The 16,615-nt window shown below is 38.5% G+C and overlaps 1 protein-coding gene across 1 annotated transcript; it reads right to left on the bottom strand.

Annotated features, from left to right (window-relative positions):
• Positions 1-424: 424 nt before the first annotated feature.
• On the bottom strand, positions 425-14,081 carry LOC128229720 (uncharacterized). The gene is made up of 2 exons (XM_052941526.1): positions 11,056-14,081; positions 425-2,728 (listed from the first exon to the last, which is right to left on the bottom strand). The coding sequence occupies exons 1-2, from the start codon at positions 12,515-12,517 to the stop codon at positions 2,340-2,342; spliced, it is 1,851 nt and encodes a 616-aa protein (XP_052797486.1). The 5' UTR covers positions 12,518-14,081; the 3' UTR covers positions 425-2,339.
• Between the last annotated feature and the right edge of the window lie 2,534 nt (positions 14,082-16,615).

The following is a 16,615-nucleotide window of genomic DNA, read 5'->3' on the forward strand; positions in this document are numbered from 1 at the left end:
ATACAGTTTTTGTTCATGAGCTTACAAAGTGCTCACTGAAAGCTATGGAATAGGTTGGATGTCCGACATTGATTATTTTGTTAACACTCCAGTGACAGTTGATAATAAACAAATAATGCCCACTTTATTCTTGTGTACCCAGGTTCGTACTTATGCTTGCAGGAAAGATTTCCATAAACAATTTGACAGGCATATAGTAATACATCATATTGAAATGCATCAGTTGCACAATATTATGAAGTGTCAGTTACATGATATTATAATGTGTCCGTTTACTAGTTTAGACAAACAGTTTGTCTTATGAAAAGGTCTTTATGTTCAGATTTAAATCTTATAATCTTCTAAATCTCTTTTATAAGCACAAATCTAATAAATTTCTCCATGAACATGCAGGTTATAAGGACAAGAACATGATTTCATGAAGCAGTTATTTTATTATGTGAAAATAAGTTAGAAATATCCATTTGATCAGTGTAACAACTTTAATAGAATATCAACCAATATAAATACAACACATAAATGCTATGGACACGAACAGACTAGCAAACTTTCAATAAATAGTCACCACTTATATGTAACAGCATTTCAGTTGAAGAGCTTTGGCAAATCTACATATTAAATACAGAGTAGGAAATAGATGAACTTATCAACGATTGAAATATCTAAATGCAAACTAATTGAACAGCAACAAACACAGTGGATTTTAACAAATGCATATGTGACTAAAGCAGTTGGTAACGCTATGGTTATTGTACAATATAATGGCTATAACATTAGGGGCCCCCTATCAACAAGTCGATGGCTGCACACAAAAATGTTGTAACACCTTCGATTTCTATATTAAGTTACAACCTTCCTGAACTAAACCTGCGAAGTGTATCACAACCGCCGGTAGGATAAAAAAACACATTTGGTTTCATATATGAACAGTTAAAGTTTTACTTGTAAATTAATTTCAGTTTTGTCACAAATGACCAGTAAAACATTATTACATAAAACAGGTACTACCAAGAATACTAGATTCAATTCAGATGTTCTATTATCCGACTGTTGATAAGGGATGGCAAATATTCAATTTTGAGAGTAATGTTACAAATGCCAAGTAGAAATGACCAAGTATTATAAGGGTACTGAAAACAAAACAAAAATACAAAATTAAACAGAATATGTGTAGTCTCATACATTGGCAATTCATGTTTTATGAAAATCCTATTTGTTTTTAAGGTTTTGCTTGAGCAACTTTTCTTAAATTCTGTTCAGTATTTGGTGTATTCTCTTTGGCACAATATCTAACAAATGGCTGCGTTGTATAAATCATTTGTTGAAAACAAGTTGGATATTTTAATTAAAAGAAATAAATTATATTGCTATTTACAAAGCAATGCACTTAAAATGGTGTATACAGAATATCACTGTTTATCTATATCACAAGTTGAACGTATTCACAGACAAAATAAAAGGTCGTTTTAATGCAAATAATGCATTGGGTAGACAATAAACAAAGACTGAGAATGAATACCTGCATAAACGATCTGTTTGCTGTGGCTCATCAAATTATGAAATACTAGAAGGCGTTCCTTATAACTAAAGCAATACGAGTGGAATATTGATTTTGACGTTTTTCGTTCTTAGAGCACGATTATGTTTTAAACGGTTAATCCTTTTAAAATTCATCATACTTTAATCCCGGTAAAGGATAAAAAGTAAACCACCTCATAAGCTTTTTCTATCATTATTTTATATTTATTTTTAAAGATCAAAAAAATGTTTATGAGCTGTTTTATGCTCAACAAATAACTATCGCGATTTTACTGTCGATGATAGCATGTATCTTCTGATTGTAAATGAATAATACATGCATGGTTAACCGGCGTCGTTAAATGCAGCAATTAAATTTGTCAGGTTTTGAGGTATATTGGCAATATCAGTCGCTGTATATTTTATTAACAAATTTCAATACGTTCGTTTCTGTGCATCGGTCAGCAGTACGATTCTGATGAATCGGCTACGTATGCCTTTTAAACATGTACGTATATGGTAAACTAGATTTCAAATATGCCGGTGTACATAAGTAATTATCGATGGTGTTTTGACAATGGCTGTGAACTATGACAATGATGTTTTGCGTATTTTGTTAATAAGTCTTGGCTTATCAGCATAAGCTAAACACGAAAACTGCACTTATGTTCAGCAAATGCACGTACTCCACATATCCTTACTGGCACAATTCAGTGAAAAGTTTCACTTCGTAAATTTGGCTTAACGCACACATCCCCGGGGTTGGAGATGAGCGACGAGGAACGTTCGGCGTCACACAGAGGCCGCGTGGGTCACTGTTGTCAGTCAGACTCGTCCAGGTGGTGCCTTTTCTTCTCTTGTTCCTTGATTTTCGCGGGCGGAAGCGTCCCTCCGAACGGTGAGAAGGGCCTCGTCTGCGCGTTCTCGGGCTGACCGGAAGGAGCCCGCCACATTTTCTTCCCCGCGAAAAACTTCATACCTACAGGATTAGATTCAATCACAGAAGTTCTCAAATTATTGGCCCCATGCGTAATATTTGGCTGGGCCGGTACAGTGTCAGTGCTGCCGATTGGCTGGTTTGAATTAGCGGAAGTGACGAAGATGGGATGGCGAGCTCTGATTGGCACAGTCTTGGGACCTGGGGAGTGGCGCCGCGGGGAGCTCAGCTCGTGCAGCGTCTTTCGGATGTCTTGTTTAATCCCAAGCGTGACTGAAATACATAAAACGACAGTGAACTATAAAGTCATGGCATTTTCAATAGCGAATGGCGATAGGAGACAGCTTTGTTCTAAATAACAATTATGTGTTTTATATACATTCGAACCCCGTTGGCTCGAACTCCCAAGGATCGGCGAAAATTCATTGAGAATTGGATAATTCGAGCCAAGCGAGAATGCGTACATTCACTATAAAGAATTCGGTTCTTTACGACCAGTACGAGCCAACGAGGAATTCGAGCTAAGCGAGTTCGAGCCAATGGGGTTCGTTGGACTTATGCTTTATTCAAAATGTAGTAAAAACTGAAGCTCCACAGCTTTAATCTGTCACTTCTCCTGTAGCCAATTGTATAAAACTGGTTTAATCTTTGGTTTGGTCAATGTTCGCAAAATCGTTATGGACTGGTCAATACTTATCCAATAATTATTATCACCATTTAATTTGCAAAATGGCCAAAAGATAAGGTGTGTAATTTATCTTAGTGTTATACCATTGGCTGCTGATCCTCATATTATTAGTTTCTTCATTTAAATTAGGGTGGTTTGCTGTTCATCGACCAGTACTAAATAAGATTTGCTGTGTCATGAGTTGAGTCTTAGGAGCTTTGTATTATGTTCAAACAAATAATCTACGTAAAGCCATCTTTATTAATACCGGCAGATATGGGCCATCGTCTGAATCGCTTCTCTTCATTGTCTCTAGGAAAAAGAATCCCATCGTTTGAGGTTTATCACCCTTCAAGCGCAATCAAATTGTAAATTCGTTTTCCCTTTTTAACAGAAGAGTTAATAAAACGGTTATTGCGATAAGTTCATGACTAATGTACAACACTTGAACAGCCTGTTTACGTATGAGTGGTAAGGTGTGAGTGAAAAACATTGCAATCGTAGTATTTTTTGCATGAATGTTCAATTATGCTCTTGATAATACTGGATATGTTGCTATTAACCATGACTCCGCACACTTAATATTTGTTTAACTGAACAAACGCGGAATGTAAAACCTTTAGATCCAGGGCCTTCGTCATTAAAGGATTTTAGTTGTATATTCAACTTAGTAATCTTAAATCTCTATAAACGTCAAAATTACTGGCTAAAGTTCAATTCACACCGATATGTGGCAAAATAACGAAATAATGACACTAAAATAATTTCAATTCACGACGAGGATCAACTATTATTTTTTTTAAATGAGCAACAGAGAACGACCCCCCCCCCTTCTTTCTCTTCAGTTGTTGTTATTATTAGGCACAAAATATAGAACCGTGATACATATAGGGACAATATCTTTAAGTCTACAATTGTCCATTGACGTTACTAGTTAACACTTTTCGGATATGATAGTTATGAAGTTACTGTACTTTTATTGATATTTTCAAATTTTATGATCCAAAGAACTCTTATTCGAACTTCTGAGGACATTAAACAATTGTACAAGTAAGCACTTTGGTCATATTCCATACGACATTCTTGACCATATAAAAAGTGAAAGAGTTGTGTTAACGTCAGGCGGCTGTTTTTAGCTATTAATAGTTTTCATACGACCCTACACATATTACAAGAGTGTCGTTCTGTTATTGTTGGTCATGAGGACTGCTTTGGAAATGACGGCAGTCTTTAATGGGTTTTTTTCAAAACTGAAATAAGATTGTTATTAGACATGGTACCTGACATTGGCCCTGGTCCAGTTATAGGAGAAATGTTTAAATTCGGTCAGTATGACCAATATTTCAAACATTTCAAATGCATGAAATTCGTACATCGCATTATGGACGGACGTATACTAAACAATAGTATTTTTTAACAATTTAGATACTTGTTATTATAAGGTTTATTTTTTCTAATCATCCTCAAATATACTTTGATGTATAATAGTATATACTTTATTTTAAAATATATTTAGCTCTAACTATTGCTCCCCGAATCTTGGAATCTGACCAATATAATAGTCCACCTAAGACTAGTAACAGGCTATTATCTGATAACTTTTTTGTTCCATTAAATATTAAGTGCGTATAAACACGTGTATCTGGAGACATTTACATTTACCCAAGAATTATATCTACAACATCAGTCTCTTGATGAATGATGTCCGTATTTAAGCGCGTGTGATACGGATGGCCCGGTCATGACTCGAGGTGCTATCCAGAAATCGACGGACCCCGGCCTCAGCCAAATTTTATACTCATTATCAATTAAACAAAAGATAACATTGAAAAGGCTAATGAATCAAGCCAAGCTTAAATCAACTTAGAAGCATTAAACTTAAAGGATAATCTTCCGCTGATACGAACATGATACGATTTTGGAGACTGTCCAAAAACCGTATGCTAAGTCAAAACACTGACGTAATATTGGTGATAAATCAAAGTATTTATTGCAGCTTTAAGACATTCGGAATTAAAAATCAATGCTCAACGTATCAAATTGAATGTAAACTATTCATTTCCTATCTAAAATGCCTTCCTAAACAACTCGACCCTCACTTATCAATTTATTCTACTAGGATGTACATTATTTTCTTAACAAATACGCTTCCATCATATCTGCTCAAAACGTTCATAAAAAATGCTTAATGCAGATTTGCTACCCACAACGTTGATAAATGGCCTTAAACCCAGTACTAGTAGTTTTCCAAGTCAACCCATGAGGAGCGCGAATACTGTACAGAATACGGTTGAGTCTTTCACCTTTGGTGCCCGCTCGATCGTACACAGTTAAGGCTTTGGCACCCGTATTTGGAGGCAGTTCAAATCTTTAAAACTGCTTGAATGTTTGCCCAATTTATAAACAGTCATGTATGAGTCGTTTGGCGGTTTGGGTACAAACATTTTATTATCAGCTCGTATTCAGTGCCTTCCGAAATTGTTCATCGCAATGTCTTTAAAATATGACCAAACTTTATGGTACGAATCAGATATTTTGTCATTAATAAATTTCTTTCAACAAAGCTGGCTTTGTCTTTCATGCAATTTACCATCATAAAGCTTCAATTTACTATAAGTGTGTACTCGCTAAATCTTAAACCAAAATTCACACACCAAATTATATAGTGCGTATACATTCGTTCACGTATCTAGGCGAAAGCCCACTATATTTGCTTTGAGGCGTGCTCTTCAATTTTATTGACATACTTGAAGACATTGTTAATAAAGCAAAAAACACAAAATATAGGACCTGCAAACATGGGATAGGTAATAGATGACCGCCGAGTCGACGACTATTTTCTTTCGAGAAAAGAAATGCAACGTTTTTGTCGAATATAAAACATGATAAAACAATTTATATTAAATATATCCGGAATTAAGTCTTTTTGTAAGAGACATATATAACGAAATTAATGAAAATCGCAGCGCATACTATACAAAGAAAAACAACAAAAGCTGTACAACAATACAAGTTATATATACATTTTTTATTTCCGGTTGTGAACAGTTCGACCTTATTCCAGGTACTTCCAGCAATAACTGAAAATTGCCTAAATCGCGCTCTCAACTTGCAAATTGTGTCACTAATGACATTCTGAACATCTTTTCAACTAAAACAAAAATGTAAGCACATTCCAGTGGAATATTTCTTGTCTATAAATTAATCAGGTTTCTTTTTCTTTTTCAAACGAATTGCCTTTAAATCTTTCTCGTACTTTCTACCTACTTTTCAAAGATCGTAAATCTACCATATACTGCGTAATTTATTATTGTTTTATATCGTATCAAAAGTCAGCAATATTGACACGCACTAAACTCGCTCGGATAGTTTAATACAAAGCAAATACGGTGGTAAGCCTTATGTAGGACATTATGTCACGGACGGCTTGTGCGACCTGTATAGCACCAGAAGCCATCACAAATTGTTGCAGACATCTGGTCACTTGCAAATCCAAGTGTAGCAGCAATAGTAAGCATGTCTGGTCACTTGCAGTGTCAAGTTAATAAGATGTAGCTATCACAGACCTCCGAAGATATATGGCCACTTGGGATGTCAATGTATCAGCAAAAGTTATCCCAGACAGCTGCATATTTCTGTTCACATTCAATGTCAAGTGTAGCAGAAATAATTATTACGGGCAACCGCAAATGGCTGGTCACTTGCAATGCCAAGTGTAGCGGCAATGGTTATTTCAGACAACCGAATATTTCTTGCCATTGCAATGCCAAGTGTTGCAGCAATAGTTATTACAGACGACCGCATATTTCTGGTCACTGCAATGCCAGGTGTAGCAGCAATAGTTATTACAGACAACCGAATATTTCTGGTCACTGCAATGCCAAGTGTAGCAGCAACAGTTATTACAGAAAACCGAATATTTGTAGTTATTGCAATGCCAAGTGTAGCAGCAATAGTTATTACAGACACCAGCATATTTCTAGTTACTGCAATACCAGGTGTAGCAGCAATAGTTATTACAGACACCAGCATATTTCTAGTTACTGCAATACCAGGTGTAGCAGCAATAGTTATTACAGACACCAGCATATTTCTAGTTACTGCAATGCCAGGTGTAGCAGCAATAGTTATTACAGACACCAGCATATTTCTAGTTACTGCAATGCCAGGTGTAGCAGCAATAGTTATTACAGACAACAGCATATTTCTAGTTACTGCAATGCCGAGTGTAGCAGCAATAGTTATTACAGACAACAGCATATTTCTAGTTACTGCAATGCCGAGTGTAGCAGCAATAGTTATTACAGACAACAGCATATTTCTAGTTACTGCAATGCCAAGTGTAGCAGCAATAGTTATTACAGACAACAGCATATTTCTAGTTACTGCAATGCCAAGTGTAGCAGCAATAGTTATTACAGACAACAGCATATTTCTAGTTACTGCAATGTCGAGTGTAGCAGCAATAGTTATTACAGACAACGGCATATTTCTAGTTACTGCAATGCCAGGTGTGGCAGCAATAGTTATTACAGACACCAGCAAATTTCTAGTTACTGCAATGCCAGGTGTAGCAGCAATAGTTATTACAGACAACATCATATTTCTAGTTACTGCAATGCCAGGTGTAGCAGCAATAGTTATTACAGACAACAGCATATTTCTAGTAACTGCAATGCCAGGTGTAGCAGCAATAGTTATTACAGACAACCGAATATTTTTGGTCACTGCAATGCCAAGTGTAGCAGCAATAGTTATTACAGAAAACCGAATATTTCTAGTTACTGCAATGCCAAGTGTAGCAGCAATAGTTATTACAGACACCAGCATATTTCTAGTTACTGCAATGCCAGGTGTAGCAGCAATAGTTAATACAGACAACAGCATATTTCTAGTTACTGCAATGCCGAGTGTAGCAGCGCCGAGTGTAGCAGCAATAGTTATTACAGACAACAGCATATTTCTAGTTACTGCAATGCCGAGTGTAGCAGCAATAGTTATTACAGACAACAGCATATTTCTAGTTACTGCAATGCCAAGTGTAGCAGCAATAGTTATTACAGACAACAGCATATTTCTAGTTACTGCAATGTCGAGTGTAGCAGCAATAGTTATTACAGACAACAGCATATTTCTAGTTACTGCAATGCCGAGTGTAGCAGCAATAGTTATTACAGACAACAGCATATTTCTAGTTACTGCAATGCCGAGTGTAGCAGCAATAGTTATTACAGACAACAGCATATTTCTAGTTACTGCAATGCCAAGTGTAGCAGCGATAGTCATTACAGACAACAGCATATTTCTAGTTACTGCAATGCCGAGTGTAGCAGCAATAGTTATTACAGACAACAGCATATTTCTAGTTACTGCAATGCCAAGTGTAGCAGCAATAGTTATTACAGACAACAGCATATTTCTAGTTACTGCAATGCCAAGTGTAGCAGCAATAGTTATTACAGACAACAGCATATTTCTAGTTACTGCAATGCCAAGTGTAGCAGCAATAGTTATTACAGACAACAGCATATTTCTAGTTACTGCAATGCCAAGCGTAGCAGCAATAGTTATTACAGACAACAGCATATTTCTAGTTACTGCAATGCCAAGTGTAGCAGCAATAGTTATTACAGACAACAGCATATTTCTAGTTACTGCAATGCCGAGTGTAGCAGCAATAGTTATTACAGACAACAGCATATTTCTAGTTACTGCAATGCCGAGTGTAGCAGCAATAGTTATTACAGACAACAGCATATTTCTAGTTACTGCAATGCCAAGTGTAGCAGCAATAGTTATTACAGACAACAGCATATTTCTAGTTACTGCAATGCCAAGTGTAGCAGCAATAGTTATTACAGACAACAGCATATTTCTAGTTACTGCAATGCCAAGTGTACTGGTCTTTAGTGATTGAAATAAGACGCAAAACGCCTGTTCTTAAACCTGGAACCACCAGATATGGACGTCCGTTTATTTGATAGTCCAACTTTAAACTGTAAAAAGATGTAAAGAGTGTTTTGCTAGAAATATGGTTATCTTAAATCTTCAACTGAATACGTTTCTTTTCCTGAACCTGGTCTGCGGTCCATATATGAAATTGTGAAACGCCTTACGTGCACTGTGATCAAAGAAAAACCCCTCTTATAATGGCAAGTATGAATTTAAATGATATATATGATGATCTAATTTGTAAATTGGGACTTATAGATCAATAATTTGTTTGCTATTCAATAATAAACTTTAACCGCGCCTTGTATTTCAATACATTACAGGAGCATTCAATAATAATTATATTGCAAAGAATTATATTTTATCTAAAATGCACTGCTACAACCATCCTATCTGAATGTATCGTCGGGTACCGATGGGTGACGAATCACGGAACGGAGTGTTACGGAATATATCGGCCTCCCGTGGTTGTCTGAACACACCGTTATTTCACCGTTAGGTATGTTTGGAAGATACAGCTGGGAGAGGAAGCCTACAGAATACTTTAAGGTTTTCGGGAATAGCTGATTATGAAAATCATTGCCGCCTGGTATACAAACCTTTCAATGACAAACGCACATCCATGTTGTTTGTAATTTATAAGGCTTTACAAATGTCGAAGATAAAATTCCTGTGAGTGTTTACAAGAATACAAAACGTTAAATGGGTTAGCCTTATCAAGATCACTTATTTATGATTAAGCAGATAATTTACGTACGTATGAAAGCCATTTTCGTATTATCGCAAGCATTCTTTGGAATTTATAGTCTTAAAAAGGCGAATATAATGGATGATTTGACCTTCGAGCATTCACACTTAAATGATTGTAGATTTATATAGCATACCATTGGTATCTGTCAGGGAACAAATGTCACAAATATTGTTCCTGTACGTAAATAGGCGAAGATAATAGGACACTTAAAATTATGTTGGCCATGTTAACCAGCTGCGCGCTCTTGCAGTTTTTCTTACTTACTTGCACACATAGTTGAATGACCAAAGGTCATTCAGATATTTAGTTAAGGCCTAGCTCTTGTTGGTTTAAGTCATTAGGTACAAAACCATTCTAAAATTAATCTTCATTAGTTTGAGAGCTATGTTTGTATAATATCCACAGCAAACTAAACCCCACTTTCCGTACGAGAGCTAAATGTATGTACTAATGCCATTTATATTTTAATTTCAATATTATAAGAAAGCTAGAAACCTCTTTGTCTACTATATGCCCTGCTCTCATTCAGCATTGTACAACAAGAACCACACCAAAAAAATAACATGTTGATATACGAGTTTTGATGTACAGCGCAGGTTGCAGCTCAACTTGCACAAGGTCTGTATTCCATGCGCACGTTGTCCGCGTACCGCCCCAGTTAAATATTGTTAGGTATTTTCCACGTGTCGACATCCGCGGGCACCTCCAATCAACGCACGAACAATGTGCGCTAAAATCGCTCGGTGCGGACGCGGATGGGTAAATGGTTGATAGTGCCCTGCTTAGAAAGAGGTAGATGAATCTCTTTGCTAAACAAGCAAAACACATCCGATGGAATATTTCTTTTGCTAATCGAAGAACAACAGCATACAGGTAATCATGTTGGTGGTTATATGCATTTTGGCGACTGCTATTCGTGTTTTCAGTGGCATGCACAAACTGACCTACCGTAAGTAAATGAATAATAAAACTAAAAGTAAGATTCCTAAGGGAACATGAAAAGATAAAAGCCAATTCAAGTATGGTAAATTTTACCATAAAACTAATGTTTCCAAGATTTTTTTCCTTACCCGGAAATAACAGATACATTGTGTGTGGATTTCATACATGTCTTTCTTTTTGTCCCAATTTGCTACAGTCAACGTATTAAGATACCCTCTAATTATTATTATTATTATTATTATTATTATTATTATTATTATTATTATTATTATAGCGCTACATACATACCTATACCGAGGTTTTTGGGATCCCGTGGATCTCGCGGGCTTCTGCAAGTGACAATGGGCGGTCGCATGATCCGGGGCCGCGGGGAATCCGTCCCGTCGGCCGAGCCCTGTTCAACTGCCACGAGCGACCGCTCCACGTACGTGAAAGCTGACGCTACGGAGCCAGTATCCTTCTCCGCCCGACCCTCCAGTGTATTGATATCCGACTTTGTAGCCGCGTTGCTTGCTTGCGATAAGGATTTCCCACACACCTCGAGTCCATCAAAGTTTTCAGCAATGCCCTGCCTTCCAGGGTGCCGTAAGCTTATCACAGATTCACTTAAAGATTTGTTATACTGGATTCGCCGAGCACCGTTTCCAGGAGGGTTTGGTAACGCTGTACCCACCGGGCGTTTCTTTACTCCGACCGGATGGTCAAAGGAAAAGTTCACACATGAACTGGTCGTATCACCTTTCTCGACACCTTGGCTACTTACTGCCTCACAGGTATCACACTGTCCGGAAGTACTAATATCAATATCCAAGACCGCCGGAGTTGGCGTCAAAGTCAAAGCACTACACTCATTTTCAGATGTCAACAAATCATCAGCACTACAACTGTTTGAATTGCCAGTGAGTTTTATTGTAGATAAATCATCAGTAGCTTTCAACGTGTCAACATCATTGTTTAGTTCACTATCGTCTTCATCGTCAGACTTATCCTCCGGACAGGCGTCATCAGCGTGACTGACGGAGACGTCATCTTCGTTGGTGGCCTCCGTCTCCGTCTTGGAGCTCACGCTGACGCTGCCGCTGTGGCACGGCGGCGGGGACCGCGGATCCGCCCGCTCATCGCTGCTGTATCCGGAACTACTGCGGTCCCATGTCGTGTTACTTTTAGGCGAAGGGGACCGTATACTTCTCTCTGGAGTTTTATTTTCCGATGTCATTTTTACCCGTATGTCAATCTCCCTGGAAGAGCACCATTCCTTAACTTTTGACAGACCATCTGTCGCACTTGCCTGCAAAACCAATGGCTGTGCACCACCCACGCTCTCAGCAGGTGGTGGCTGGCTGGGGTTGTTCTCCAGATTTATGTCGTTTTCATTCAAGTCGGTTTTACGTGTTTCCTTCCTGACAACAGCATTCCCTTGAAGCTGAAAGTAGGACTTTAATCGATCAACGTCGATCTGCAGTTTAGGCACGGCCACTTTCACGGCAGGCGTCCCGGCACTGGCAGCCTCTCCTCGAGCTGATGATGTTAATCCCGATTTCGACACACTGTTCAATGAATCGTCCGTTCTGTATTCAGAACTAGTCTCCTGAATGGCTCTTTTCAATTTTTGGCTATCAGGCTGCGGTGGAAGTATTCGCTTGGGTTTTATCAAGATTCCTTTCAGTGCGGAGTTTGTATTGGCACCGGAGCTTGGAATGGGGAGCTTTCGTTGGTTCGGGTTTGATGGTATGGCTGGATTATCGCCCATGACTGAACCCGTTCTCACAAGGTCAAGGCCGCGGTAATCAAGAACTTTGTACTGTCCTTTCGCTTTTGTTTGACGCTATTGCCCTCTATAGCATGTTATACACGTCTAAGTGTTGGTCATTTACATGGCAATATACCATAAAGCATTTGATCAATCCACACACTTAACGCGTGTAAAGATTCTCTTATTAACCTAATTCCTTTTCACAATGCCACATGTTTGTTAACGACAAAATGTTCAATGTTTAATAATTAAATACCTGTCACTTTTCAAATATTGATCACTTCAAAATGAAACAGAAATATGATTCCGTGCATTAAACTCATCGATTTACTTAAAATTTATTAGTTCCAGTGTTATCAAGAGCGCTATTAATTATTCCATCATGTCGTTTGTAAGAACTGACTTCACTTTAACAATGTCCTCAGTTTCAGCTGAGTTCTTTCAACATTTCACTATGGCTGTCCTAAATGACTTAATTCAGATTTAATTCTATCGGCACGGCCGGCTAATCCTTCAAACAACCTTACATTTCGTGTCCAATAAATGTTCTTTCCGATTATTAATAATATTGCATTTTAATCGCGGTCAAATCATAACTAGCTAGCCAAAACAAGGCTAGTCCGTGTCCATTTGTATTGTTTTATAGCTTGATGAGATTTAACAAATGATTTCAGAACGTCCTTAAGTGTTAATATAATATACACACATCTTTAATAATCAATCGTATTCACAAAGTCAGCGTTTTTGGCAATCGGTCAAAATTAGATTTCAACTTACAGATTTTAAATGGAATTATTGGTTTTTGTATTTGTGATAAAACATCAATAATGTTTGATTTGCATAAATGATAGGAATTAATACATTTTTGCCAGCCAGCCAGAAATAAATATCCTTTGGAATTGAAATTCACTGGAGCGCACTGAGCGATTCTAGTGTCGCATTGCCTTCTACAAAAGCTTGGTAGATCACGGAATATATATGACTTATTACGTCTTTAATGTCGCGCATAGCTTTATCCATGCAGCAATAGATGTTTTTCAATCAAAATCACATCGATTTTGTACATTTCAATTAAACGTTTAACTATATTTTAATATTACACAGGAATTTCCTGTTACTCATGTTCGGCAAAGTTATTTCTCTACCTTTCTACATAAGTGAAGTCGCTCAATCCAGTCTGATTTTTGGACATGTGCTAAATACTCCTCCACCATCTCGAGGTAAGCACCTCTTGGATCTTTCCCTCCCCAATGTCCAACAAACTACGTTGCTATTTTCCAAAGTAAACCATTAAGATCTTCTGCAAGCTTCATCATTGACTTTTGACCGAAAATCACTTTCGAAAACATTCAACGCCTCAAATTTCACACAAGATCTCTAAAAGTCTTACTTACATATCCCAATTTAAAAGACAGTGTTTACAATAACTTTTAAAAATATTGACCGAGGCATGGCATTCCACATTTCACTCCAAACCTTCCTCGATCAAGTCAACAAATGAATTTGAAAACTTCTATAATAATAAAGATCAATAACCTGAACATAGATTAAAGTTTCATACATTATCACTCGTTCACTCGATATTTGTTAACAGAAGCGGTATAGGAAGGCAATCTTTGTCTATTTGTTCACGTATAATGGCGAGTAAATGTCTGAATAAGGTAGACAAGGTTCCATTTACTGTCAAGATTTGTGCTCCAGTGTTGTACGACTCAATGTTTGATAAATAGACAAAGGCCTAAGAAACTATAAGGCCGCAAGAAAATACCTTAAATCAACTACCATTTTTTCACAAGATAACATTAGAATCCGTAAGTGTTTGCAATTTGAGGAAAATAATTACTCAAACAATTGTTCAGAGCTTTGTTGAAAAGTTAACAACGTTGTTTTTTTTGTTGTTAAATTTAAAAGGTGAACTATTTTAATGATGTGCTCATACTTTGGAATAAAATAAATACAGCTGAAACATTTGTTTTAAATCTTGTTGGACATACTTTAAGTATACTTCCAGAACAGAAATATTTTATAGTTTGTTTACCTTAAGTTCTGAACAATTGGCACTTACTTTCACACTTTATACATTGATATAGCATAAAACAGTTGTCCATGACGCTATTGAGGTACACCACGGGACATATATTCTAACTGCTATCTATAGATGAGAACTCACCTGATCTAGGAATTTTCTGTTTTATATTAACATTAGCAGTACACTTACAGACACCGATATTCCCTCGTTCTGACAAAAACAGATTACTTAGCAGACACGACATCGACAGCTTACTCGTCCTTGCATAATCTAACTAAGCAGACACGACAACGACAAACTCTTGTCCTGACAAAACCTTACTAAGCAGTCAAGACATCGACAGCCCCTCGTTTTGGCATAACCTAATTAAGCAGACACGACATCGACAGCCCCTCGTCCTGGCAAAACCATACTTAGTAGACACGACATTGACCGTAACTCGTCCTAGCATAATTTTACTAAGCAGACACGACATCGACAGCCCCTCGTCTTTGCATAACTTTACCAAGCAGTCACGACCTCTACAGCCGTTGTCCCCGCATAACCGTACTAAACAGACACGACGACATTCCCTCGTCCTCACATTATCGTACATCTCGTCCTTGCATAATCTTACTAAGCAGAACCGACACCGAAAGCCCCTCGTCCTGGCATAGCCTTACTCAGCAGACACGACACCGACAGCCCCTCGTCTTGACATTATCTTACTAGGCAGACACGACATCAACAGCCCCTCGTCCTGGCATTATCTTACTAAGCAGACACGACATCGACAGCCCCTCGACCTTGCATAACCCTATCAAGCAGACATGACATCGACAGCTCCTCGTCCTATCATAATCTTACTCAGCAGACACGACATTGACAGCTCCTCGGGCTGGCATAACCTTACTCAGCAGACACGACATTGACAGCTCCTCGTCCTGGCATTACCTTACTCAGCAGACACGACACTGACAGCTCATCGTCCTGGCATAACCTTACTCAGAAGACACGACATCGACAGCCCCTCGTCCTGGAATAACCTTATTAAGCAGACACGACACCGACAGGTCTCGTCCTGGCATAACCTTACTAAGCAGATACGACACCGACAGCTCCTCGTCCTGACATAACCTTACTCAGAAGACACGACATCGACAGCCCCTCGTCCTGGAATAACCTTATTAAGCAGACACGACAGCGACAGCTTCTCGTCCTGGCATAACCTTAAGAATCAGAATAGACATCGACAGCCCCTCGTCCTGGCATAACCTTAATAATCAGACACGACATCGACAGCTCCTCGTCCTGGCATAACCTTACTAAACAGATACGACACCGACATTCCCTGGAGTCCAGACATAACCTTACGAAGCAGAATAGACATTGACAGCTCCTCGTCCTAGCATAGTTGTTTTACCTTAATTAGGAAACACGACATCGACAGCCCCTCGTCTTGGCATAACCTTACTCAGCAGACACGACACCGACAGCCCCTTGTCCTGACATAACCTTACGAAGCAGAATAGTCATCGACAGCTCCTCGTCCTAGCATAACCTTAATTAGCGGACACGACATCGACAGCTCCTCGTCTTGGCATAACCTTACTCAGCAGACACGACACCGGCAGCCCCTTGTCCTGACGTAACCTTACGAAGCAGAATAGTCATCGACAACCCCTCGTCCTGGCATAACCTTAATAACCAGGCTCGACACCGACAGCTCCTCGTCCTGACATAACCTTACTACCTGACATAACCTTACTAAGCATATTCGACACCGATAGTCCCTCGTCCTGGCATAACTTTACGAAGCAGAATAGACATCGACTGCCCCCCGTCCTGGCATAACCTTACTTAGTAGACTCGACACCGACAGCTTCTGGTCCTAACATAAACTTACTAAGCAGACTTGACACCGACAGCTCCTCGTCCAAACAAAACCTTACTAAGCAGACTCGACACCGAAAGCACTCCTCCTGGCATTATCTTACTAAGCAGATACGACATCGACAGCCCCTCGTCCTGGTAAAACTTAACAAAGCAGTCACGACATCGACAGCCCCTTGTTGTGACATAACCTA

Source organism: Mya arenaria, chromosome 4 (genome assembly GCF_026914265.1).
Source record: "Mya arenaria isolate MELC-2E11 chromosome 4, ASM2691426v1".
Lineage (NCBI taxonomy): Eukaryota > Metazoa > Mollusca > Bivalvia > Myida > Myidae > Mya > Mya arenaria.